The sequence below is a fragment of the Bufo gargarizans genome, chromosome 5 (genome assembly GCF_014858855.1).
Source record: "Bufo gargarizans isolate SCDJY-AF-19 chromosome 5, ASM1485885v1, whole genome shotgun sequence".
NCBI lineage: Eukaryota > Metazoa > Chordata > Amphibia > Anura > Bufonidae > Bufo > Bufo gargarizans.
The window spans coordinates 137,272,375-137,298,945 of NC_058084.1; the positions used below are offsets into that span (position 1 = coordinate 137,272,375).

General features: G+C 45.4%; 1 protein-coding gene across 2 annotated transcripts; it reads left to right on the forward strand.

Moving 5' to 3' along the window:
- Positions 1-2,117: 2,117 nt before the first annotated feature.
- On the forward strand, positions 2,118-23,570 carry TYMS (thymidylate synthetase). 2 transcript variants are annotated; one of them, XM_044293952.1, is made up of 9 exons: positions 2,138-2,256; positions 2,331-2,357; positions 2,388-2,520; positions 12,645-12,718; positions 18,662-18,836; positions 18,911-19,012; positions 20,214-20,389; positions 21,221-21,292; positions 22,801-23,570. In XM_044293952.1, exons 1-9 carry the CDS (start codon positions 2,212-2,214, stop codon positions 22,936-22,938), a joined length of 942 nt encoding a protein of 313 aa, XP_044149887.1. In that variant the 5' UTR covers positions 2,138-2,211; the 3' UTR covers positions 22,939-23,570. The 2 variants fall into 2 exon arrangements, with proteins under 2 accessions (XP_044149886.1, XP_044149887.1); XM_044293951.1 differs by having other exon boundaries at positions 2,118-2,256; positions 2,331-2,520.
- Positions 23,571-26,571: the final 3,001 nt, after the last annotated feature.

Below are 26,571 nucleotides of genomic sequence, written 5' to 3' on the forward strand. Positions count from 1 at the left end.
CCCTTTACAATGCATTCCAATACTTCTGTATTGGAATGCATTGGCTGTATAAGTAATACTGTGTGTATTACTCATACAGCTTCCAGCCTGTGAGATCCAGGGGGCTGGATCTCAGAGGCACGTCACAGGAAGGCAGCAGTGTTCAAACAATGAGAGCTGTTTCCCATCTCACACTAACCTGCCACACCTTGAAGGACAGGAGACCAGTGAGGGCAACGCATCACCACCATCCTACATGCTTGGCACACAAAGAGCTCACCTGCAGTAGCTTCACTTACAGACCAGCTCTGGCATTAACCCCCACCACCCCCTGCCCCCAGGAAAGGGCCTGGATCACGGCACTGGTGAGCAGCTTGTTGTCCGTTACCTGCTTCATCCCGAGCACCGGAGCCAGTACAAGGATTCCGTGAAGTCAGAAACTAGCAGCGCACACTCCCAGGCTGCATCCTCAGCCTTTGCCGCACACCCCCAGGCTCACCAGCTAACTGGACAAAAGTGGTCACGATGCCGACAGTGTGGCACACGTGCACTGTTTTGGCAAAGTAGTGATCCGTTCAGATAGAGGGTAAGTGGTGTCACAGTGCATTTTCCTGTATCGCTGTTCCCTCTCGACCCAAGCTTAGTTATAACTAGGGATGAGCGAAGGTGTGTTTCAAGTTTGGTGTACAAGGTTCAGGTTATCTAGGATTCCGTTATGGATTCCGCTACTACGTACCATAAGTTATGGTCCGTGGTAGAGGAATCCATAACAGAATTCTTAAATAACCCGAACACTGAACTTGAAACACAAGTTCGCTCATCCCTAGTTATAACTTTCCATTTATACGGACAGTGACCAGACAGGAGCTTCCTCACATACACGTTATAGCCTAAAATGTAATGCCTTTCTGAAAAACGGATGTTAAAAACAGTCCCCTTCAATCGTATGGGGGTTATCGGCCCATGAATATCGACAAAAAAAGAACATTTTCTATTTTATTCACCGGCCGTAAAAAAAACAACGGCCGCGTGAATAACCCGTAGATTACCATTCTTATTAAAACAGACATGGGATGTCCGTTTTTCACTGTCGTGTAAATGTAGCCTAATAGAGGCTTGTACGAGATGCCAGTGCCATCCGTCACCCTTAGGCCAATATGGCATCCATTAAACATAGGTAATATTGTAGTCTACTAAGGCTAGTTTCACACATTGCCAGAAGCTTGAAAGTCTCCGTCCGGCCCCATTAACCCTTAGGATACCAGAGTTGGGGCGTTTTCATTTTTTCCCCTTATCTTCCTTGAGCCATAACTTTTTTTTTTTTTTTTGCGGGACACGTTCTTTCTATTGCCACCATTTAACGTGGCATACAATGTAGTGGGAAGCGGGTGAAAAAAAAATCCAAATGGAGTGGAATTGGAAAAAAAAAACCGCAATTCCTCCGTTTTACGAGTTTTGTTCCCACAGCGTTCCCTTCGCGGCAAAACTGAGCCCTTCATTGTCTGGATCAGTACGATTACAACAACATTTTGCCTCACCATATTCTGTCGCCCATAACCTTTTTATAGTTATGTTTTCTGAAGCTGTGTGGGAGCTTGTTTTTTGCGGGACAATCTTTAGCTTTTATTGATACCATTTTGGAGTGTGCGTGACTTTTTGATCACCCGCCATGCTAGGGAGGTTTGTTCCCGTCGCGGACGGCTATCGGCAGCACACCCCGTTGCCAGATGTTTTGATCCGCGCAATGAGGAGATGCAGCGACAGCCGTGCAGGCATCCCGAGAGAAAAGGGCGCCAGGGAGGGGGGTAGGTATAATCTATATGAGGGACCCAGGCATTGGGAAGGGGTCATTATAGTGGTTGGATAACCCGGGATAATGTCCTTGTTTGTATTCGGAGCCATGACCCCTGCGCTACAAGGCAACAATGGCCACCCTAAGACTCTGTGCAGCCGCCTCTTCTCGCCAGTTAGGGTTGAATACCACAGCAAAAAACGAGAGAAAAAAAACTTGTGGGGAAAATGAGCAGAAAAAGTTGTTACCGCCCGGAAAATGACAGGACGGTTCTGTTTTGCAGATGTTTGAGCGGGAGCGGGACTGTTCTGGGACTGGCGCCAGCTGTGCACGGAGCTGAGGAGACAGGGGCGGGGGCGGAACAAGGAGGAGACTCAGTAACGCGCCAAAATCCAAAGCACCGGACAGTCCCGGGTGTTCTCCCTATCCTTCTCTACAACATGCCGGTGGCGGCCGAGGTGACAGTGCCCAGCGCTCAGGAGCAGGTGAGTAGGAGAGTAGGACCGGACCGGCGGAGCGCTGACCGGCAGAAGCCCCGCTCACCCCTTATATCTTCTAGGGAGTAAATGGCGGGCCGCAGCACCAGGAGCCCCCGCAGGAGCGGCCGCAGCACCAGGAGCCCCCGCACGATGAGCTGCAGTACTTGGAGCAGATCCGGCACATCCTTCAGCGCGGACACCGCAAAGAGGACCGCACTGGTACCGGAACCATCTCCGTGTTCGGGATGCAGGCTCGGTACAGCCTCCGAGGTAAAGCTGCAGTCATTGCTGAGACCATTGTACCCAGCGGTGGTCGGGCCGTCACTTCTGTCAGTGGGGATTTTGACAGGTCCATTGTTGGTCGGGACCCCCCTTCCCCCTGGCCATAGACTTCAATTATGACGGAATGGCTCTAAAGGCAGATCGGAACTGCCACTGCCACCAATGATGGGGGGGGGGGGGGGGACACCCTGTGGCCACTGCCACCAATGATTAATACTGGGGAGGGAGGGAGGGAGGGGGGGTTGCGTTACCAGAGGGGGCATATCAGAGGCTGGGGGAGGGAGGGGAGGCAGATCAGGAGGGGGGGGGGAGGGAGATCAGAGGCTGGGGGGAGGGAGATCAGAGGCTGGGGGGAGGGAGATCAGAGGCTGGGGGGAGGGGGATCAGAGGCTGGGGGGAGGGGGATCAGAGGCTGGGGGGAGGGGGATCAGAGGCTGGGGGGAGGGGGATCAGAGGCTGGGGGGAGGGGGATCAGAGGCTGGAGGGGGGAGGGAGATCAGAGGCTGGGGGGAGGGAGATCAGAGGCTGGGGGGAGGGAGATCAGAGGCTGGGGGGAGGGAGATCAGAGGCTGGGGGGAGGGAGATCAGAGGCTGGGGGGAGGGAGATCAGAGGCTGGGGGGAGGGAGATCAGAGGCTGGGGGGAGGGAGATCAGAGGCTGGGGGGAGGGGGGAGGGAGATCAGAGGCTGGGGGGAGGGAGATCAGAGGCTGGGGGGAGGAGCCAAATCAGAGGCTGGGGGGAGGAGCCAGATCAGAGGCTGGGGGGAGGAGCCAGATCAGAGGCTGGGGGGGGGGAGCCAGATCAGAGGCTGGGGGGAGGCAGATGGAGAGAGAGTGGTTAATGGAGGCTGCAAGCACCACCTTGGCATGTATAAAGTTATTGGTTTAGAGAGGGGTTAATGAAGACACCTCCAAGGTGCTTTCATTAACCTCTTCAGACCAATAACTTTATACATGCCTAATGCCAAGGTGCTTCCATTAACCCCTCCAAACCCAATGGGCATGTATAAAGTTATTGGTTTGGAGGGGTTAATGGAAGCACCTTGGCATTAGGCATGTATAAAGTTATTAACCCCTTCAAACCAATAACTTTATACATACCTAATTACGTATGTTATTTTAAGTAGCTTTTTCTTATTAGATTACTCGATGAATCGAGAAATATAATCGATAGAATACTCGATTACAAAAACATTCGTTTACTGCAGCCCTATTTGTGGGGTGTTTGTACTGTTTGGGCATTGTAGAACCTCAGGAAACATGACAGGTGCTCAGAAAGTCAGAGCTGCTTCAAAAAGCGGAAATTCACATTTTTGTACCATAGTTTGTAAACGCTATAACTTTTACCCAAACCATTTTTTATTTTTATATTTATCAAAGACATGTAGAACAATAAATTTAGAGAAAAATTTATATATGGATGTCGTTTTTTTTTTTTTTGAAAGATTTTACAACTGAAAGTGAAAAATGTCATTTTTTTTGCAAAAAAATCATTAAGTTTCGATTAATAACAAAAAAAGTAAAATTGTCAGCAGCAATGAAATACCACCAAATGAAAGCTCTATTAGTGAGAAGAAAAGGAGGTAAAATTCATTTGGGTGGTAAGTTGCATGACCGAGCAATAAACCGTGAAAGTAGTGTAATGCAGAAGTGTAAAAAGTGGCCTGGTCATTAAAGGGACACTGACAGGCAAAATCAGCATATTTAGGTATATATATGACATTACAGGTCTTATACAGTCTATTAAAAGCATCTAAGTAGCCCCCCTGTCCACCTTATAAATACCGAAAAATAAAGTTTTATAACCTGCCTGCCTCGTCACCAATCTGCCCAAGGGGCGGCGTTTCATCTCAAAATGCGCCCAACTGCCGTTCTGAAGCCCCGCCCAGCTGATCAATATTCACTTCGCTGGGCGGCAGCTACAACTCTCCCCAGTCACGATCCTGCGCATGGGCAATTGAATCCTCCTGGCATCGTTCACGTCTAATCTTCTGCAGGGGAGCACCCAGGAATCTTGTCTAGGGGGGGTCCTGGTGAAAAAAATGATGCGGCAAAAAAAACAAGACCACGCCCATTATTATAAGCCACTCCCATGTTTACTAGGCCACTCCCACCATATAGCTGAAATTAGAAACTGTTCTTACAGCAGGATTAACAGAACAACATGTTACGTATTTTATGGCTAGACACTGTCAGGAAATTATTACAATCTTGCTGCCTGTATAGAGCAGCATTATAATAATCCTGCTCTCTACAGGCAACAAGATTGTGGGGGAGAGAAACTTACGCATATCAAGGACTAGTGAGTACATGGATGGTAAGGATAATTTTATTTTTGAATCAGATATTTCTGTATTATTGTTTTTCGTCTTTTTAACATCATTATGTCATGTTTGTAGACAAAATAAAAATAAAAATTATTCACTGTCAAAGTGTAGTACACAATAGACATAGTCAAGTGATACATCCAAGTATACAATCTTATTATGAAAACACTTTTAGAATGGACAATAAAACCTCCCATTAACAAGTAACCTCCCCCCTCCCCTATCCCTACAAGAGCAGGACATAGTCAAAGTAATCTCATCAATAATCCATTTGCAATAAATAGGAAAGCCAACTAAGGATAGCACAAAGCCCTCCTCCCTTGGCAGGTTCCAGCCTCTTTAAAGAGGACCTTTCACCGGTCCTGACAATGTGAACTAAGAATACAGACATGGAGAGCGACGCCCGGGGATCTCACTGCACTTACTATTATCCCCGGGCGCCGCTCCGTTCTCCTGCTATGCTCTCCTGTCACAAAGTTATGGTAGGCGGAGTCTGCCCTTGTTCTTCTGTAGCGCTGGCCAATCGCATTGCAGAGCTCACAGCCTGGGAGAAAATAACCTCCCAGGCTGTGAGCTCTGCAATGCGATTGGCCAGCGCTAGAGCAGAACAAGGGTAGACTCCGCCTACCATAAGTTTGTGACCGGAGAATCTGACATGTAAGGCTCCATTCAGACGTCCGTCTGTGTTTTGCAGATCCGATCCATGTATCCGTAAAAATCATACGGATGTCTGAATAGAGCCTTACAGGGGGGTGATCAATGACGGGGGTTAATAAGGGGTTAATAAGTGACAGGGGGGGGTGTAGTGTAGTGGTGTTTGGTGCTACTTATTACTGAGCTGCCTGTGTCCTCTGGTGGTCGATCCAAGCAAAAGGGACCACCAGAGGACCAGGTAGCAGGTATATTAGACGCTGTTATCAAAACAGCGACTAATATACCTGTTAGGGGTTAAAAAAAAAATTGCATCTCCAGCCTGCCAGCGAATGATCGCCGCTGGCAGGCTGGAGATCCACTCGCTTACCTTCCGATCCTGTGAACGCGCGCGCCTGTGTGTCCGGATGCGTCCAGGAGGAATCAATCAACCGCCTCCCGGACGCAGTCGTTTTTGGCATATACTGTATATATGTATGTAATACCGGCAGTGGCATACAGAGAGGGTAGGGGAGGGTGAGAATTATTACATGTATATACAGGACACTAATTACGAGATCTCTACCTGTATCTGGTGAATAGTCGTTCCGTGATGTGGTGCTATCCTGTTGTTCCAGGAAGCGCTGTCTAGATCTGATGGGACGCTTCTTGCTCTAACTCTCACCTAGCACGCTGCCCTGGCCGGTAGCTAGCGCACACGTGGAGGAGCCTGCAGGGATGAGTTCAGGAGCGTCTTTGTGTGACGTCACAACTTCGCTCTGGGTGCCTCCAAGGGACAAATTTCCATCCAATGTGTTTCAGAACCTACGGGTTCCTTCGTCATGTATACTATAGGGGTGCAGAGCAGATACCGGAGTCAGGGGGAGTCACATCATATACTATAGGGGTGCAGAGCAGATACTGCAGTCATCAAATGATATTCTATAGGGATGCAGAGCAGATACTGGGGTCTGGAGGTGTCACAGTCACATCATATATTGTAGGGGTGCAGAGGCTCTGCACCCCTACAGTATATGATACCTCCAGATGCCATTATCTGCTCTGCACCCCTAAGGACACCCCCAGACCCCAGTATCTGCTCCTGCACCCTTACATTATATAATGTGACACCTCCAGTATCTTCTCTGCACCCCTATAGACACCTCCAGACAGTATCTGCTCCTCCTGCACCCTTACATTATATGATGTGAATCATGTGACACATCCAGTATCTGCCCTGCCTGCACCCCTATTAGACACCTCCAGACTCCAGTATCTGCCCTGCAGGAGGTGTCACCGTCTCAGACAGCACTATACTCATCATAAACTAAGGTGCAGAGAGAGGTGAGAGCAGATACTGGAGTGGGGTCTGAAGTCTAGCCATGGCCCACGAATGATCCACCACCTAGCTGAATCGCTCTTAATGAATATGAATTGAATCTTACGGCGGAACGGCGCGAAATCGTGAGGGCGGCCGCAGTGCCTTGCTGCTGCATGCACTGACTGGAAGATGGCGCCGGTAACAGCGCTTCCGGCGGTGAGAAGGAGGAGGCGGGGAGGAGCCAGGAGCCAGCAAGCAGCAGGAGAAATCTGGTAGGCGATACCAGGCTGAGCTGAGAGCCTGGGGGAGGGGAAATGAGTATAATGCTGCCGGGATGGAAAGCAGGCTAAGCAGCAAAAGTAAAAATAAAAAAAAATTAAAATGGACATATAGGGGGGGGGTCCAGACCCGCTGGACCCCCCCCTGTAGGTGCGCCACTGATCTTCTGCGCTTGCGCCCGGCCGTGGTTACATCGGTTTTACATGGGTCTGTACGCAGGCGCGATGCAGGCGAAAAATCATGCGGACGTCTGAATGGAGCATGACAGGGGGGTGATCAATGACAGGGGGGTGATCAGGGGTTAATAAGTGGCGGGGGAGGGTGTAGTGTAGTGGTGTTTGGTGCTACTTATTACTGAGCTGCCTGTGTCCTCTGGTGGTCGATCCAAGCAAAAGGGACCACCAGAGTACCAGTTAGCAGGTATATTAGACGCTGTTATCAAAACAGCATCTAATATACCTGTTAGGGGTTAAAAAAAATCGCATCTCCAGCCTGCCAGCGAACGATCGCCGCTGGCAGGCTGTAGATCCACTCGCTTACCTTCCGTTCCTGTGTGCGCGCGTTCACAGGAAATCTCGCCTCTCGCGAGATGACGCACGGATGCCTCCAGGAGGAATGAATCGACCGCCTCCAGGACACATCCGTGCTTTAGGCGGTCCTGGAGAGGTTAAAGGGGTAGTCTGTTGTCCCACGAAAAATACTCTACAGTTCTCAAACCAGCCCCTGGATCTGAATACTTTTGTAATTGCATGCAATGAAACATTTAGCATAGCCTCTGAGTTATTTAATAAAATGTATCTGTATAGCATCACCTGCTGTTTGTTCTTTTTCCTATTTCTTTGACCTGCTCACTGAGAAGGCCGCACATGCTCAGTTTTATCCTTCAACTGCCTCCTGAGCTGTGATGGGGAGAGCATAGACATGTCTCCTCACCTCTGCCCTGTAGAATGCGCAGTCCCATGCGCACCTTCTTCATCTTTATGTAAGAATGCATTCACACGATCATATTTTGGTCCTCTTCTTCTTCTTCCGTTTAAAAAAAAAAAAAAAAGATCGTAGCACTGGCATCCACTGCATGAAGGTCATGTTGGTATCGGGTGTTTGGGACCCCAGCTGGGTACCCCCTAGGCTGCCCTGTAAGAGAGCCTCCGGTTCCCCCAGTGCACGTAAAGACGTTCATTCAGTTACAATGTGTCGCTGGCCACAACTTCTCCCCATGAGCGAGAGAAGCAGATTTTTTTTTTTTTTTGGGGTTGTCTTTTCGATGCAACCGTTATGTAGAATACATTTTAATTAAGGCAATTAAGAAGAGATATAAACCGTGGCAGACCACACACACCACTTTTGTCTGGCGTAAAAAAGTTGCAAACCCTGGCGCAGGTGGCGTTTCTATGCCACCCTTGCCACTTTCTGAAAAGACTGCTGAAGGATGTCCCTAATTTATGGCGAGGACATCACAGGGAGGAGGTATATGGGGAGAGCTACAACTCCCAGCATTTCCCCGGCTATTATACTGAAATCATCGCTTCTTCAATTTATTCTCCTCCACACAAAGCTCTGCCTACCGATGTCATCACAGGCCCTTCCCCTCCTGCACTGATCACAAGACTGTGGCAGCCTTTGTGGGGTCTCTTAAGTCTCGCGCAGCCTCTGCTGATGTAGTGCGGCAGAAGAAGAAAAAAGTCAAAAAAAATAAAATTAAAATCGTCAAACACTAAAAGGGCAAATTTAATCAAATTCATTTTAAGGGAACCTGTCACTGGGATTTGATGTATTGAGCTGAGGACATGGGTTGCTAGATGGCCGCTAGCACATCCGCAATACCCAGTCCCCATAGTTCTGTGTGCTTTTATTGTGTAAAAAAACTGATTTGATCCATATGCAAATTACCCTGAGATGTTTCCTGTACGTGAGAGGAGTCCAGCGTGAAGGAGCCTAGAACCGCCCCGCATCCTCAGAATCTCCTCCTTGCTCCCCTACGTCAGAAAGCTTGGGCGCCGTAATCTCGCGATGTGCGAGCTAGCTCACGCATTGTGAGATTACGGCGCCCTAGTTTTCTGACGTCGGGGAGCAAGGAGGAGATTCTGAGGATGCGGGGCACTGCTGGGCTCCTGCACGCTGGACTTATCTCAGGGACAGGACTCATCTCAGGGTAATTTGCATATGGATCAAATCTTTATTTTTATTTTTTTTTACACAATAAAAGCACACAGAGCTATGGGGACTGGGTATTGAGGATGTGCTAGCAGCCCATGTCCTCAGCTCTATACATCTAATCCTGGTGACAGGTTCCCTTTAATTTATTTTGCAACTCTCGAGGAAACTCTTAAAAACTGACATAACCACCAAGGATATAGAAAACATATGGGATGCTGGTGGCCCCTATATCCTCTCCCATTAGACATTGCCTATACTGAATAACGGAATACAATACGTTCCTCCTGAGATACGAATCTCAAGATGATTGTTCTACTTAAAGGGTCTCCCCCTCCCTTGTCACCTCTAGTGTAGCCTGTGTAGCGTGGCCGAGCTCTGTTTGGTCCGCGGTACAGGAGCATTTGTTTCTTGTACCCGGCCGGACTGAAAGGAAGTGCACACTAAGTGAGCACTTCCTGTCAGTCCGGCCGGGTACAGGAAACAAAAGCTCCTGTACCGCGGAACGAACAGAGCTCGGCCACGCTACACTAACAACAGCAGTAGCACAGAGCAGACACAGCAGGCTGCGCAGCACTGAGCCGGAGATTCTTTAGAGCGGCAAGCGTTTAGGAGGCACAGCATGAGGGGTGCCGCCGGCCGCCCGAACGTATATAACCAACCATATTTTCTGCCGATATGTACCAATATCGGCCGAAATGGATTAGGCTCATTTTCGGCCGCCGGAATTTCGGTGCACCCCTAGGGCAAACATCATCGATCACACATTTATCACCTGTATTGTAACCCCCAACCATAATTCAGTGGAACTGCACAAGGTCCGTTGTTACATCCAAACACGAGGACACCACAGCGTCTCAACAAGACCTAACATGTCTACATCGGTGGTATAGACACAAAACAAATAGTGGCTTCAAGACCCTCAGTGAACTGATTTTAGGTCCCCCACTCTTATTCTGACTGGTACTTCACAGACTTTTGTAATGCCCCAGAGTTACTATTTCATATACTATTTGTAATACTCCCAGTATTACTATTTCATACGTGGTTACTGCATTTATATATTTCTTAGGCTACTTTCACACTTTCGGCAGAGAGATCCGGCAAGCAGTTCCGTCGCCGGAACTGCCTGCCGGATCAGGCAAAATGTATGCTAACTGATGGCATTAGTAAGACTGATCAGGATCCTGATCAGTCTTAAAAATGCTTGATCAGTCGGAAAAATGCATTGAAATGCCGGATCCGTCTTTCCGGTGTCATCCGGCAAAACAGATCAGGCATTTATTTTTTTTCACTTATTTTTTTTATTTTTTTCAGTCTGCGCATGCGCAGGACAGATCCGGCATTCCGGTATTCTGAATGCCGGATCCGGCACTAATACATTCCTATGGGAAAAATGCCGGATCCGGCATTCAGGCAAGTCATTTTTTTTCGCCGGAGATAAAACCATAGCATGCTGCAGTTTTCTCTTTTTTGCCTGATCAGTCAAAACGACTGAACTGAAGACATCCTGATGCAAACTGAAAGGATTACTCTCCATTCAGAATGCATGGGGATATGCCTGATCAGTTCTTTTCCGGTATAGAGCCCCTGTGACGGAACTCTATGCCGGAAAAGAAAAACGCAAGTGTGAAAGTACCCTTATGCAATGTAAATGTAACTACATAAAATTAACTTGGTTCACCAGCAGATGGAGTATGGTTGGCATTGTTCTATAACAAGAATGGAACTCGACCGTTCTATTCCTCCTCTCTTTGGTAGGAGTGGGCTAGTCTGACTTCCTAGCTAGGGAGGGTCAGTCTAGGAGGGGGGAATAAGGAGGACCCTTTCCCACCTGAGTGAGGATGCAGCTCCTAGAGCACCCAATCCCCACAATCAAAGTAAGGACTTGAATAAAGTCTTGGGATCAGACACAGCAAAGTGAACATCAACATCCAGCTTCTGCAGACCCTGGTGTAAAGTGAGGGAAAATGGGCCTAAGACGCCCTCATCGCCGAACGACCACTAGGCCATTAACTTCTAATTCCAGAACTGCAACCTACCACCATACCTCCTGAGCGGTGTCAGAAGAGGATTGCACTCAGGCTGGGTTCAGACCTGAGCGTTTTACAGCGCGTTCCTACGCGCTGTAAAACGCACAACAGGCAAGAACCAATGATTCCCTATAGGAATGGTTCTCACCTGGGCGTTTTACAGCGCGTACGATCGCGTTGTAAAACGCCCGACGCTCAAACAAGTGCTTGAGCTTTTTTTGGGGCGTTTGTCGCGCGTTCCCGCACATAGAAATTCGGGAACGCGCGACATTGTGTGAACGCCAGTCTCTGTATGCGCGATTGTAAACGCCCGTACAATCGCGCATACAGAGCGCTCGTTTCAGAACGCTCAGGTGTGAACCCAGCCTAAAGTCTGCTCCTACTGTCTGCATTTTAAAGGGGTTGTCCGAGTTATTTTTTTATTCTATGTTTCTGACTAGGCAAATGTAACAGGTTTCCAATTAACTCACTTTATCTCCAGTGGCTGCTTTCTCAGATGTCACTGAGGGTCACATGACCTATGATGTCAGCTTCTCTCCCTGCTCTGATAATGTTCGTGCACAAGCCTACACTAGTGTCATTATACAGCTGGGACTTGTAGTTCTACACATACAACATGCTGCAGAGTCTCCCAGCAGGCAGACATGTCACTCAGGGCAGCTCTTGTATTCACTCTACAGAGCAGGGGGAGGGACAGAGCTTGTTGTTGTTGCAGGTAAACAAAGGGCCAGAACAGAACCAGGGAAATGAGGAAATAGATTTTTTTAATTATATATATATATATATTTTATTTTTTATTTTTTTTGCCTAAAACTTGCTTGGCTTAGTTATATATCGGTGACAATCAGATTTACAGTGCTATATTTTTATTTATTTTTTTATAACTGACAACCCCTTTTAAGTTCTACATTGCACTTGGTAAAATGACTTTGTTACGTTCAATTCTGGCCTCATTCTTCAGTGCTACAACTTTCACTGCAACGGCCTGAGGTAGGACACATGACACAATTGGACTACTTCAGGTCACTACCACTCCAATCCTCTATTCCGGCTCCCATGGGGGCTCGCTGCACATTGGTACTTACAGAAGGCTCCTTAATCACTATTGAGGTTGTCGCCTTCCAGATTACACTGATCAGTTAAGTGTTGTCTGGTCGGTGAAATTGTTTTGGAAGTCATTTAGCTAAATGGGGATTTCCTATATGTTGTGAGGGACCAGAAAGTAGAGACTGGCAGATACCTTGAAAGCATCAGAATGGGAGCGACGGGAGACCTCAGTGACTTTATTTTTGTTTTTGTTAAAAAAAAAAAAAAAAAATATATATATATATATATATAATATCTTTATTTGGTATTTTGTTTCCTCAGACCAGTTTCCTCTGCTGACCACAAAGCGTGTGTTCTGGAAAGGCGTGCTGGAAGAACTGCTGTGGTTTATCAAGGTGAAGTCTGGAAGAATGCATGCAAGTTGTGGTTTGCTCTATGGCACTTGGCTCCCAGCTTCGGGTTGATGGTGGATTTTTTGGTTGTTCAGTCTGCATGAACATCACCTCAGATATGCTAACACTGCTTCCCCCATCACTTATATAGCAGTATCAAGGGGTTGAAACTGCTCACGGACTACCTATAAAATGTGATACTACAGGCCATAGCATTAAGTTTCTGTTCTTTCTGGCAAAAAAAAAGGCAATCATATTGTTAATGTACAGTCGTTTTGAGACAAATTTATGTTTTCACAAAGTTTGCTGCTTCAGTGTTTTCAGTCTTTTTGTCAGATGTTTCTATGGTACACTGAAGTACAATTATAACCATTTTTTTAAAATACATTTTTAACCTTTTTATTGATATACATCAAGTTTATGATTTGAAAGACCGTTGTTTTATACAGATCTATGATGTCCCCATGCCAGCCCCTAGCTGGTATAGATGTCAGTCTTTTTTACACCAGAAAACTGGCATCAAAGAAGGTAAATGTGCCCTCTCCAAACCCCCTTTTCGGGAAAGTGGGGAGGGCAGCGGAGAAATGTTTGTTCAACCTCCTTTTTCAAGACTTCTGCAATTCGCCCTGGCATCTATATATCTGCTTCAGGGCACATCCTGAATGATGGCAGCAGAGTCTTACCTAATCCGGCTTCCTCACAGTTTCGCCTAACAGCATTGCCATGTATAAAGAATGGTGTTAAAAAATCCTCTAGGTGCAACTTCTCCCAACGAGAAGCAATCTGGTGATGAACAGTGCTCTTTCCAGCATGATGGGGCACCATGTCATAAGGCAAGGGTGATAACTAGTGGTACTTTCACACTTGCGGCAAAGGATTCCGGCAGGCAGTTCCGTCAAAATGTATGCAAACTGATGGCATTTGTCAGACGGATCAGGATCCTGATCCGTATGACAAATGCATCGAAATGCCAGATCCGTCTCTCCGGTGTCATCCGGAAAAAACGGATCCGGCATTTATATATTATTATTTATTTTATTTTTTTTGTGGTCGGAGCATGCGCAGACCGCAATACCGGATCCCTTTTGCCGAAACACTCGGGGCTGGATCCGGCATAAATGCATTTCAATGGGAAAAAATGCCGGGCATTTCGCAAGTGTTCCAGAATTTTGGACTGAGATAAAACCATAGCATGCTGCTGTATGATTTCCGTCCTGAAAAGTCAAAAAGACTGAACTGAAGACATCCTGATGCATCCTGAACGGATTGCCCTCCATTTAGAATGCATTAGGATAAAACCGATCAGTTCTTTTCCGGTATTGAGCCCCTAGGACGGAAATCTATGCCGGAAAAGGAAAAACGCAAGTGTGAAAGTACCCTACGTGGCTCTGTCAACAAAACATTGAAATTTTGGATCTGTGGCCTGGAAACTCCATAGTCTTCTTCCCGTTGAGAACCTGTGGCCAATCCACCAAAAAACGGCTATGGAAATTGTAATAAACTCCAAGCACTGATTAGGTAAGAATGGGTTGCTATCAGTCAGGATTTGGCCCAGAAGCTGACATCTAGTGTGCCAGGGCCAACTGCAGAAGTCTTCAAAAAGAAGAGTCAACACTGGAAATATTGAGTCTTTGCAGAAATTTGATTTGTCAATAAAAGTTAAAAAGAAAAAAAAACTATGAAATGCTTATAATTAGGGTTGAGCGAATCGGGTTCAGATTGCTGTATCTGAACCTGATTATTTTAACAATTTCGTTAAGACTATTGGCTCTGTTCTACTGTAAAATGTATGGCCTTCGCAGAGGTCTTTCCGAAGTTTCAGCAAATATTGTGAGACTTACTTCGTCTCATCTTTATCACGTGCCACTTCATTTAGGGTCCATTCACACGTCCGCAAGTGTTTTGCGGTCAGCAAAACGCGTACACCAGCCATGTGCGTTCCACATTTTGTGGACCGCATGTGGCCGGCACTGATAGAAATGGCTATGGGGCCGCAGAGCGGAAGTGCGGATACGGACAGCACACGCATCTTTTTCAGCCCGAATTTAAATTAATGGGTCCACACACCTCTTCCGCAAAATTGCGGAACGGATGCATACCCATTTATGTGCATGTGTGAATGGACCCCTATTCGCATAAAATTACTGTATCAAAATACGAAGCTGCATAGGACGTTAATGAGGCACTTCAGAAAGAACTCCGCGGAGGCCGTACATTTTACAGTAGGACAGAGCCGATATACTTAACGAAGTTTTAACAAGAATTGGGTTCAGAATTCGGCAATCTGAACCCGATTCGCTCAACCCTACTTATAATTATACTTCAGTATGCCATAGAAACAGCTGACGAAAAGATGAAAAAACACTGAAGTTGCAAACTGTGAAAACCAAAGCTTGTGTACGTCTTAAACTGCTTGGCCATGACTATAACAAGGCTTACAGAGTTCAGTTGGGAACTGGGATTTATTGAGGTGGTGCAATGCATCATAGTGGCCAGTAGATGTCCCTGTTGCACTTGATTATTGTGACTATCTTGTTTGGCAAATATAATTTGTATTAATAACCAATAATATCGGACTGCTCTACTTTACCCATATTTTTTTGCATTTATAATAGTTTTATTTTGACCATAAGATGGCTCTCTAGCAGTATATTTAGTGCCAGCAACAAAGCCAATCCTATGGGGAAAGCCATGTATATTTTTCTCAAAGGCGTTGTGCTGGAAATATTTCCCTGCTTACATACAGGGTCTGAGCTCATTCCTGGCACTAAATATATATGGTTCCTGTATGGAGCCAAATTATGACTGACTAAATGCAGCCTAAACCTCAACATCTTATAGTAGGTGTTTGATATCAGACCTTTTCATTGCTTAGTTTTGTGCTTGCTGATTTAACCTTGTGAGTGCTGTGGACACCAGCAATGCTTGAGATCAGAGAATGCGGTCGCCACCCACTCCGGCTTGAAACGACGCTGTGACTCCACAGTTACGTTGAGAGCTGCAGCTCTGGTGCTAAAGTCACTATATAGAATTTCGTTGACCCGAAATGTGCGAAAAGCAGGGCTGTGGAGTCGGTAAGCCAACGTTGGGACTCTTGCATTTTGTAACACTTCGTTCAACTCCTTCATAAATGGTTGACAATTTCGTTATAACGCATTTACTGTAGTAAAATGGTAACATTGGACTTTCTTCTTACGATCATATACCGTAAGTCATCAAGTTACTTAGAATGTAAGCCATATTTATTGGAATATAATTTCTGACAGTTAGAAAAAGCTATAACTGTATGTCCTGGAAATGCAGAGAATCATTAAGTCTAAATAGGAATGAGAGAGAAACATTTAAAGTGTAACTGTATCCTTGCTATGGGGCCCATATGTAATTTGGGTTTTCTGATATGTGGTGCTATTATATATACCTTTATTGCTATATGTGCTGCGGTTTTATTTTTATTACATTAGGTGGTGGGAGCCCCATGTTTTGCTATGGAGCTCTATGAATTAGTTATGCCCCTGGTAGCTGCTGTTTTCAGTGCTCCCCAGAAAAAGGGTTGTCTGGGAATAAATAACCTTTTACAGGTGCCGCAGCCTGCCTCTATGGGAAGATTCATACGTGCCTGGTATTGGCAGCTCCGGTCCTGCTTGCTGGCTTCCGTGCGTCTGTCTTTCAGTCTGCGGCTTGTTTACTTCCTCTCCTGCAAGTGTGATTGGCTGCAGCGGTGTAGGTGATCATGCTCATGCCGAAGACAAATTAAACAAGTCACAGTTCAGAAGATAGACACGGGAGCCGTTATACAGCATCACAGCGGCGGGAAGTAGGCAAGTATGATTCTTTCCATAATGGTGGCAAGTAAAAAGTTACTTATTCCTGTTCTGAGATGACTGTGAGAATACCCAGTATTGAACGTCCTCTGGTCTTCACTACTGAGCATGTGCAGCACTGGTTCAAGCGCTAAGGCCTTTCACACAACCGTTTTTTCCCCCCGTTTTGCGGGCCGTTTTTGTGTTCCGTATACGGAACCATTCATTTCAATGGTTCTGCAAAAAAAAATAGAATGTACTCCGTATGCATTCCGTTTTTCCGTTAAAGGATAGAATATGTCCTATTATTGCCCGTAAATCGCGTTCCGTGGGTCCGCAAGAAAAACGGAACACATATGGAAATGCATCCGTATGTCTTCTGTATCCGTTCAGTTTTTTGTGGAGCCATCTATTGAAAATGTTATGCCCAGCCCAATGTTTTCTATGAAATTACTGTATATGCCATACGGAAAAACGGAACAGAAACAAAAAAAACAGAACAACGGATCCGTTTAAAATGGACCACAAAACACTGAAAAAGCCATACGGTCGTGTGAAAGAGGCCTAACCATGAGCCTTTTTTAGCAGTATGAAGACTGATAAAAATATATGTATGTTAAACATTTCTAAACTTGTATGAAAGTTTAAAGGGAACCTGTCACCGGGATTATGTGTATAGAGTTGAGGACATGGGTTGCTAGATGGCCACTAGCAACATCTGCAATACCCAGTCCCCATAGCTCTGTGCTTTTTATTGTGTAAAAAAAAAAAAAAAAAAATTTGATACATATGAAAATTAACCTGAAATGAGTCCTGTCCCTCACTCATCTCACATACAGAACTCATCTCAGGTTAATTTACATATGTATTAAATCGTGTTGTTTTGTTTTTTAACACCATACCATAAAAGCACACAGAGCTATGGGGACTGGGTATTGCAGATGTGCTAGCGGCCATATAGCAACCCATGTCCTCAGCTCTATACACAAAATCCCGGTGACAGGTTTCCATTAAGGGGTTGTCCAGGTTCAGAGCTGAACCCAGACATATCCCCATCTTTACCCCTCCGGCCCCCCTGATATGAGCATTTCAAAGCATTCTATGGAGTTCCGAGGACATACCGGGCTCTCCATAGTGACTGCTGGGTGGAGGCTTTCTCCCAGAAGTGAACCGGTGATGTCACCGTCACTAATGGGCAGGCTTTAGTGCTGTAAATGGCTAGCGCTAAAGCCCGCCTATCTGAGCCGGTGACGTCACCCGGAACACTGCTGGGCAGAAGCCTCTGCCTAGCAGTGTGCTATTGTGAACAAACAGCCCTTGCCCTGTGTGGTTCAGAGCAGGGCAAGGGAGAGCATCGGAGCATGAAATACTTCAATGTTCATGTCAGGGGGGGCCAGAGGGGTGAAGATGGGGATATCCAGGTTCACGTTAATAATAATAATAATAATATTCTCCATCCAAAACTAGCTTCGACCCCACATCCTTGGTGAAAACATGATTATTTTATCACCGCCCCCCTGAACAATCAGTTTGTGGATAGATCATCAGCTTCTGATCGGCGGGGGTCCGACACCCGGGACCCCCGCTGATCAGCTGTTTGTGAAGGCAGCAGCGCTGCGGCCTTCTCACTGTTGACCACCGTCCCAGTGACGTCACTACTAGTATCAACTAGCGTGGGCGGGGCGAAGCTCTATTCACTTGAATGGAGCTTAGCCGCGCCCACGCTAGTTGATACTAGTCGTGATGTCAGTGGGCCCGTGGTAAACAGTGAGAAGGCTGCGCCGCTGCTGGAGCGCCTCTGCCTTCTCAAACAGCTGATCGGCGGGGGTCCCAGGTGTCAGACCCCCGCCGATCAGAATAGATCATCAGTTAAATGAAAGTGCAGAACCCCTTTAAGAAATACCTGGAGTAGGATCTACATGATCAAAGGTCCCCTAGTTACATGCACATATGTGAAATTGCATTAAGGTCTTGTGTAAAACTGCACATGATTTTGATCATGTGATTTCCTTTTAATAAATGGTAAGTATTCTATAAAGAAAAGGTATTATCTGTGCATTGATAACGTGTCTGAAGTGCATTTGCGAATACTTACTTTATTGGGCCTATATGACTGCTTACTTCTATTTCTATTTTTTATTTTAAGGGTTCTACAAATTCAAAAGAGCTCTCTGCAAAAGGTGTGAAAATTTGGGATGCAAATGGTTCCAGGGAATTTTTGGATAAGCAAGGATTTGTATCGCGTGAGGAAGGAGACCTTGGACCTGTATATGGATTTCAGTGGCGGCACTTTGGGGCTGAGTACGAAGGCAGTCAAACAGGTAATGTGAACATGGACTTTGACGAATGTATTTCTCTATAACCCTTCATTACCATTATCCTCCCATTTTGTTAGATTACACAGGGAAAGGTGTGGACCAGCTACAGAGAGTGATTGACACCATCAAGAATAATCCCGATGATAGGAGGATCATCATGTGTAGCTGGAACCCTAAAGGTACAAACTCTTGTAATGGCAGGGCATGTGATATCTGTATAAAGCAGAAAATTCTGGGGTTGGCAGTACTACTCATCCCACTCATTTGGATACTGACCAGGAAATGGCTTACAAGCCAAATGGTGCACGCAGATGGGGGTCCCAACTCATCCAGACAATTCAATAATCCGCAGCACTCGCCGGTAAATGATGAAAATAGTGGTGATTTATTCACTCAAGCAGCCAGTATACAGCGACGTTTCGACCTCAGTTGGTCTTTATCAAGGCTTGATAAAGACCAACTGAGGTCGAAACGTCGCTGTATACTGGCTGCTTGAGTGAATAAATCACCACTATTTTCATCATTTACCGGCGAGTGCTGTGGATTATTGAATTATCTGTATAAGGCCTCATGCACACGACCGTTGTGTGCATCCGTGGCCGTTGTGCCGTTTTCCGTTTTTTTTTGCGGACCCATTGACTTTCAATGGGTCCGTGGAAAAATCGGAAACTGCACCGTTTGGCAGCCGCATCCGTGATCCGTTTTTCCTGGCCGTGAAAAAAATATGACCTGTCCTATTTTTTTCACGGCCAACGGTTCACGGACCCATTCAAGTCAATGGGTCCGTGAAAATCACGGATGCACACAAGATTGTCATCCGTGTCCGTGATCCGTGTCCGTTTTTTCCTATCATTTGAATGGCAAACTTGACTTAGATTTTTTTTTCATTTTACATGTCCGTGGATCCTCCAAAAAACAAGGAAGACCCACGGACGAAAAAACGGTCACGGATCACGGACCTACGGTCCCCGTTTTTGCGGACCTTAAAAAAAAACGGTCGTGTGCATGAGGCCTAAAGCAGTCATTAGGGTCAATAGTGTTTAGCTATAAAAACCGCCATTGCATACAAGATTGGCGGTAAGTGATGGTACTTATGCAAGCAAAAAAGGCACCTTGTCATTCTCGTGTCTCTGTCAAAGTAATACAGCTTGACTTTGGTACATATATTCAGGGACATGGTAGTAATCCACATGTTCCAAGGTGGATTGACGATGTTTTAGGAATATGTTAGGAAAATAGTGCCATTCACTATGAATGCCCTAATAGTGCCAGTCACTATGAATGCCCTAATTTATTAACCTCGTATGCGTAGGCAAGGGGCTGCCAGACAGGTATATCATACTATGAAGTCTACCTTTAATAGAGTGTTTTCTATTACAGATCTTTCCTTGATGGCACTGCCACCTTGTCATGCTCTGTGCCAGTTCTATGTGCTTAACAATGAGCTGTCATGCCAGTTGTACCAGCGATCTGGAGACATGGGCCTTGGAGTGCCATTCAATATTGCCAGCTATGCTCTATTAACTTACATGATTGCACACGTCACAGGACTGAAGGTATTGTGTATCGTTCTAACCTCTGTACTTTAACTGCACGCTGGTGAATCTTTCATTTTGCCAGCTACATTTGACGTTTAGGTTATGTGCACACTGCGTCTGAGCCCTGTATTTGGCACATACACCAGAACGTGTGTACGTCAAATGTATGCACACGGCCCCATTTAGAAGGCAAAGAGTGTCCTATTGGCCTCCATTGGTGTGTACCTTGTAATATGTTTTTTTTACAGTTGGCCTCAATGAACAACATATGTCTGTAGAGTGACGTGGGAGTTTTTTTTATTATTATTTATTTTTTTAGATGAGATTTTTATATATGGTTTATCCCTCTGACAATGGGCTCAAACACTGAGACCTAAAGGGGTTTTCCTGGGTATATTCTGTTGGTTGCACACATCCGTAAGTGTTTTGCGGATCCGGAACAATTGCAGACAAGAATAAGACATGTTCTATTTTTTTTGGGGGGGGGGGGAACTGAGTTCCGTTCTGCAAAATGCGGAACAGAATTGCGGACGTGTGAATGGAGCCTAAGGGTGTGATCAATTGTAAAGGGAAATATTGCCATATGTCGGGCAAGCAGTGGCTGGAACTTGGCTAGATATTGTCTGTAATCTGGACATGAGAGCCTGCCTAATGAGTATTCATCTAGAGGACCCACCATTTTGGTTCTACCTCTAAAATTGTTTCATGATTTATAACTGGAAGTAATAAGAAACTGCATGTGTTCAGTGTTTGAGAGGAATTCATGGGTAGATTACTGGAAAGGGTTATTACTTCTTTCTCTCTTCTATGTCTTACTAACCATGATTTTTTTTAATTTTTTTTATTCAGCCTGGTGACTTTATCCACACTTTGGGTGATGCTCATGTCTACCTTAACCATGTCGAGCCATTGCAGAGTCAAGTAAGTAAAGAAACTGTAATTTTGGGGAGATTTTTGTTTAATGCGTTAATACATTTTAATGTAACATCCAGGAACCACTTGCAGCGATAAGTCTTTTCATTGAGAAATCTCATGGGAGAGCTGCAGTACAATCGACACCAGACTGACTCCTCTTACCTGATCTCATAATAAATCTAGTGCATGTTTTTTAGCGTCAATTCAGGTTTTTTTTGTTGCTTTTTTTTATCATTATTAGAAAATTTAACAAAAATTTGACTTGCGTATTTCAAAGCACACGTTGGAGATAGGGCTGCAGCTAACGATTATTTGAATAATCGATTAGTTGCCGATTAATTTCTACGATTAATTGGGAAAAACGACAAAATTACAAAACAGAGAGGTTTATATGATCTTACTTGAAAAATGATGTTCAAAGACCATATTAAAACAAATTGTGGACGACACTATTAGGGGGGCTCTGTGGACGACACTATTAGGGGGGCTCTGTGGACGACACTATTAGGGGGGCTCTGTGGACGACACTATTAGGGGGGCTCTGTGGACGACACTATTAGGGGGGCTCTGTGGACGACACTATTAGGGGGGCTCTGTGGACGACACTATTAGGGGGGCTCTGTGGACGACACTATTAGGGGGGCTCTGTGGACGGCGCAGTTATGGAGGGGGGGCTCTGTGGATGGCGCAGTTATGGAGAGGGGTATCTGTGGACGGCGCAGTTATGGAGAGGGGGATATGTGCACTGTTATGGGCATAACAGTGCACAGATCCCTTTGCTCATAACAGTGCACAGATCCCCCTTCCCATAGCAGTGCCATAGACAGATCCTCCCCCCTCCCCATAACAGCCCCGGCCCCGATGCTTATAAGTCGGATTAATCACTGCATCTTTATTTTACCTTTTTACAATGACGCTCCTGTAACAGCCAGGCAGAGCGGACGGCGGCGCAACGTCACTCACGTGACGCACCTGCTCCGCCCACCTCATGAATGAAGGAGGCGGAGCAGGCGTGTCACGTGAGTGAGTGACGTTACGCCGCCGTCCGCTCTGCCTGGCTGTTACAGGAGCGTCATTGTAAAAAGGTAAAATAAAGATGCAGCGACCGCCCGCATAGCAACGAATCGGCGATTATTCGATAACTGGATTCGTCGACAACGAATACAGTTATCGAATATAATCGATTACATCGATTAATCGTTGCAGCCCTAGTTGGAGATTTATGTAGAGTGTAGCTCAGTACAATAGAAGAGACTGGTTGGATGCATTTTAATTGGTTGATGTCTCTCATTGCCCCTAGAACAAGACATCCATTACACAGAATTTTGATGACTAAAAAAATATATATATATTTTTTTATATATATATATAATATATATATTTTTTTTTTCTCCTTTTAAACAAAGTATTTTTTTGTTTTTGTGTTAAGCTTTTTACTCAATTCGACTTGTACTGCATTTTTAGGTGTTTTATTTTGGAACAAAAGTTGACAGGGTTATGTCTTTATATTTCAGCTTCAAAGGAAACCTAAGCCATTTCCTAAACTTAAAATCCTACGGACAGTGGAAAACATCAATGACTTCAAAGCGGACGATTTCCAGCTTGAAGGCTACGACCCTCATCCCACCATTAGAATGGAAATGGCTGTGTGATATTTTCAGTCGTGTTTTTTTTTTTTTTCTTTTTTTTTTTTTTTTTCTTGCTGTAGTAATTGATGTTAATTATTTTTGCATTTGTACTAAACATGTGAATTTGAATCTTGTCTTCTTGGCTGTTTACTTGTATGTGTGGCCAATGTGGTATTAACATACATTTCTTAAACACAAGAAAACTTTCTAAAAAACAGTATTATAGTCAGTAACTGGAAAGCAGACTCATTGTGGGTGTGTGTATCCTTAACCCCTTAGTGACCACCGATACGTGTTTTTACGGCAGTCACTAAGGGGCCTTAGGCTGGGCCGCTGCTTTTTTACATGGGAGCCGCGGCCCTGCTCTAACAGCCAGGACTGGCAGGAATGCCGATCCGGGCTGTTTAAAACTTTACATGCCATAAGCAATTGCGCCCGCCAGATGTAATGTGCTGACTGAGGTAGCAGACTCCCTCTGTCTCCCATCGGCACCCCAAAAATGCGATTGTGGAGTGCCGATGTGTGTAAAGGCTCTGATGTAGGGCCCCAGATTAGCCTTCAGTAATTTCCAGCAGGGGTTTTATTGCAAAAAATTATAATATGTAAATAAATAAAACTATGTATTTGGTATCACTGTAATCGTACTGACCCAGAGAATAAAGATATTATGATATTTATAACGAAAAATTAACGCCGTAAAATTTATAACTTAAACGCAGTGGGAGTATTGCTGTTTTTCCCATTTCCCTCCCAGAAAGAGTTAATAAAAGTTAATCAGAAAGTTGTGTGCCCAAAAATGGCGCAATGGAAAACTACAACTTGTCCCGCAAAAAACAAGCCCTCATAAAGCTATATAGACGGAAAGATAAAAATAGCTTGTGGAACGCAACGATGGAAAAAAGAAAAACGCTTGGTCAGTAAGGACCAAAACAGGCTGGTCACTAAGGGGTTAATACAACTATGATGCCAACCTAGTTCTCTTAACCTCTTGCCGCACACGTAACGCCGAAAGGCGTACGGGCAGCGGCAGTCTCGGGCTCAGTGACGCTTATTGGCATCATCTCGTGAGCTGAGATTTTGCGTGAATGCATGCGCGCGTTCACAGCGACGTGCAGCTGGGGAGTTGATATTTTTTTTTTTTTTTTTTATAAGACCAGAAAGGTATATTAGACGCTGTTTTGTTAACAGCGTCTAATATACCTGGTCCTCTGGTGGTCCCATATTTGCTTGGATCGACCACCAGAGGACACAGGCAGCTCTGTAAGTAGCACCAATCACCACACTACACTACAACCCCACGTCACTTATTAAACCCTGATCACCCCCCTCTAAGGCTCCATTCAGACGTCTATATGTGTTTTTTTAAACAATCTTTTTTATTAAGTTTTGCAACGTAACAGTCAGTACAAAAGAGAGCATCATAAAATGCAAGATGATACAGATACAGCTTATAAGACTGACATGGGTATGAATACAAGAAACACAACAACCCCCCCTCCCCTTCCCCCCAACAGTTTGTGCAATGACTATAAAAATCTGCTGCTGATGCACCCCACTACACCGGCGTCACGGACAAGGGAACACGGCCGTGGAGTGTTTCGTACATATACCAGGTGGTGTTTTCAAAGTGAGTGATGAGTTTGGATGTCATGGAAGGTGATAGAGTATGCATAAATAAAGACCACTTTTCAAAGAAACGTTTGGTTAGTTTTTCTTTTTCAGACAGAGTAAAGATCCAGTCCATCTGGAAGAGAAAGTGTACCTTGGTCAATATAAAAGGAATAGTAGGAACATTGGGGTCCAGCCACAGGTGCAAAATGCTTTTCCTTGTAGCTGCAGCCCAAGTATGGAGCATGGCTTTCTTCCCTCTGGAAAGACCACGGTCCTCTTCTGCAAGGATATTGAAGATGGCCCATTGGGGAACTACATGAAATGAAATGTTATAGGTGGATAGCATGTGAGCTTTGACCTGGTCCCACAGATCTTTAACCTTAGTACAATCCCACAGATGATGAAAAAGATCTGTGTTGGGACTGCCACACTTGGAGCATGAGTAGCTGCCATCCCCCGACATTTTATTTTTAAGGTATGGAGTTATATAGGCCCTATGGAATACCAAAGTAGCCATGTCAGTGTAACTACTGACCGGGGTGTGTTTATGGATTTTCAACGTCGCTTCCAGGAGTTGTTTAGTGTCAAAATCGGGCAAATCCGGAAGCCATTTGCACGGACCAGTTGTGGCAGTTTCCCAATTTATCAGGGGTCTAATAAAATTATAAATACGACTAGTGGATGAGACTTGGGATCTAGCGTTCTTGATAAGGACATCTAAACCAGTCAGACTGTAATTCTCTGGGAACCGGCGTAGATATTGCTGGACAAAGCTGCGCGCCTGAAGAAATAAGAATGGGTTATGGTTAAAGAGAGGAAATTTCTGAGAGGCCGTAGCAAAGGAGAGAAGAGAATGGTCAGAGTCAAGCATGTCTAAAATGTAGACGCAGCCCTGTGTAGCTAGAGTATTGTATGTTCTAGGTGGGTTGCCATTTAAAAAGTTAGGGTTGCCCAGAAAGGTTTGAAATGGTGTATTGGTTGAGGTCAGACCATTCATCTTCCGCAGCCTACGCCAGGCCAATATAGTATGCCACAGGACCGGTAATAGAGTAATGTCGGGGGGGAGCTTGTCCCGTGGTAAATGTAGCAGCATCGACAGTGACAAATTAGGGCACATCTGACTCTCCAAGGAAACATTGGCGAAGTGAGACCTGCCTCTAATCCAGTCTAAGACGTACCGAAAAATGGCCGCCTGATTATATAACCTAATATCAGGGAGATTAAGTCCTCCAAGTACTTTAGGTTGCTGAAGTTTAAAAAGGCTAAACCGACTACGCACTGTAGAATTCCAAATAAATTGCCTAAAAGCTTTCTGGAGAAGTTTAACATCAGTTTGTCTTAATAGGAGCGGTAGGGTCTGAATTAAATACAGTAATTTGGGGAAAAGTACCATTTTAAGTAAGTGGCACCTGCCCGAAAATGTTAGGGAGAAATGACGCCAGGATTGTAGTTGAGATATTAATGAGGCGATGAGTGGTTTATAATTAGATTGATATAAAAGCGCCGGGTTAGCTGTGAGCTGGATACCTAAGTAGGAGATGGATTCAGGTCGCCACGCGAAAGGGAAGTCTGGGCCCCCAAGACGTTTGGCAGTACGGAATATCGGGAGCGCTTCTGACTTCTGGAAGTTAACCCGGAAACCAGAGCAAGCACCAAAGGCTTCAATAGTGGACATAATGGCGGGTACGGCTTGGCGAGGATTAGCTATGAAGAGTATTATGTCGTCCGCAAAAGCCAGTAGTTTGGTCACCTGTGAGCCTGTCTTAATCCCCGTAAATGATGGGAGGGAATGTAGCGTCCGAATAAGTGGGTCTAGCGCTATATTAAACAACAACGGGGAAAGAGGGCATCCCTGCCTAGTTCCTCTATGGACAGTAAATGGCGTGGAAGATATCGAGTTGACCCAAATTGAGGATCTAGGCAGATGATACATCATCCGGACCGCTGTGCAGAACACCGGGCCGTCTATATGTGTTTTGCGGATCTGCAAAACACGGCAATGTACTTTCCGCATTTTGCGTATCCGCACATTGCCAGAACTATACA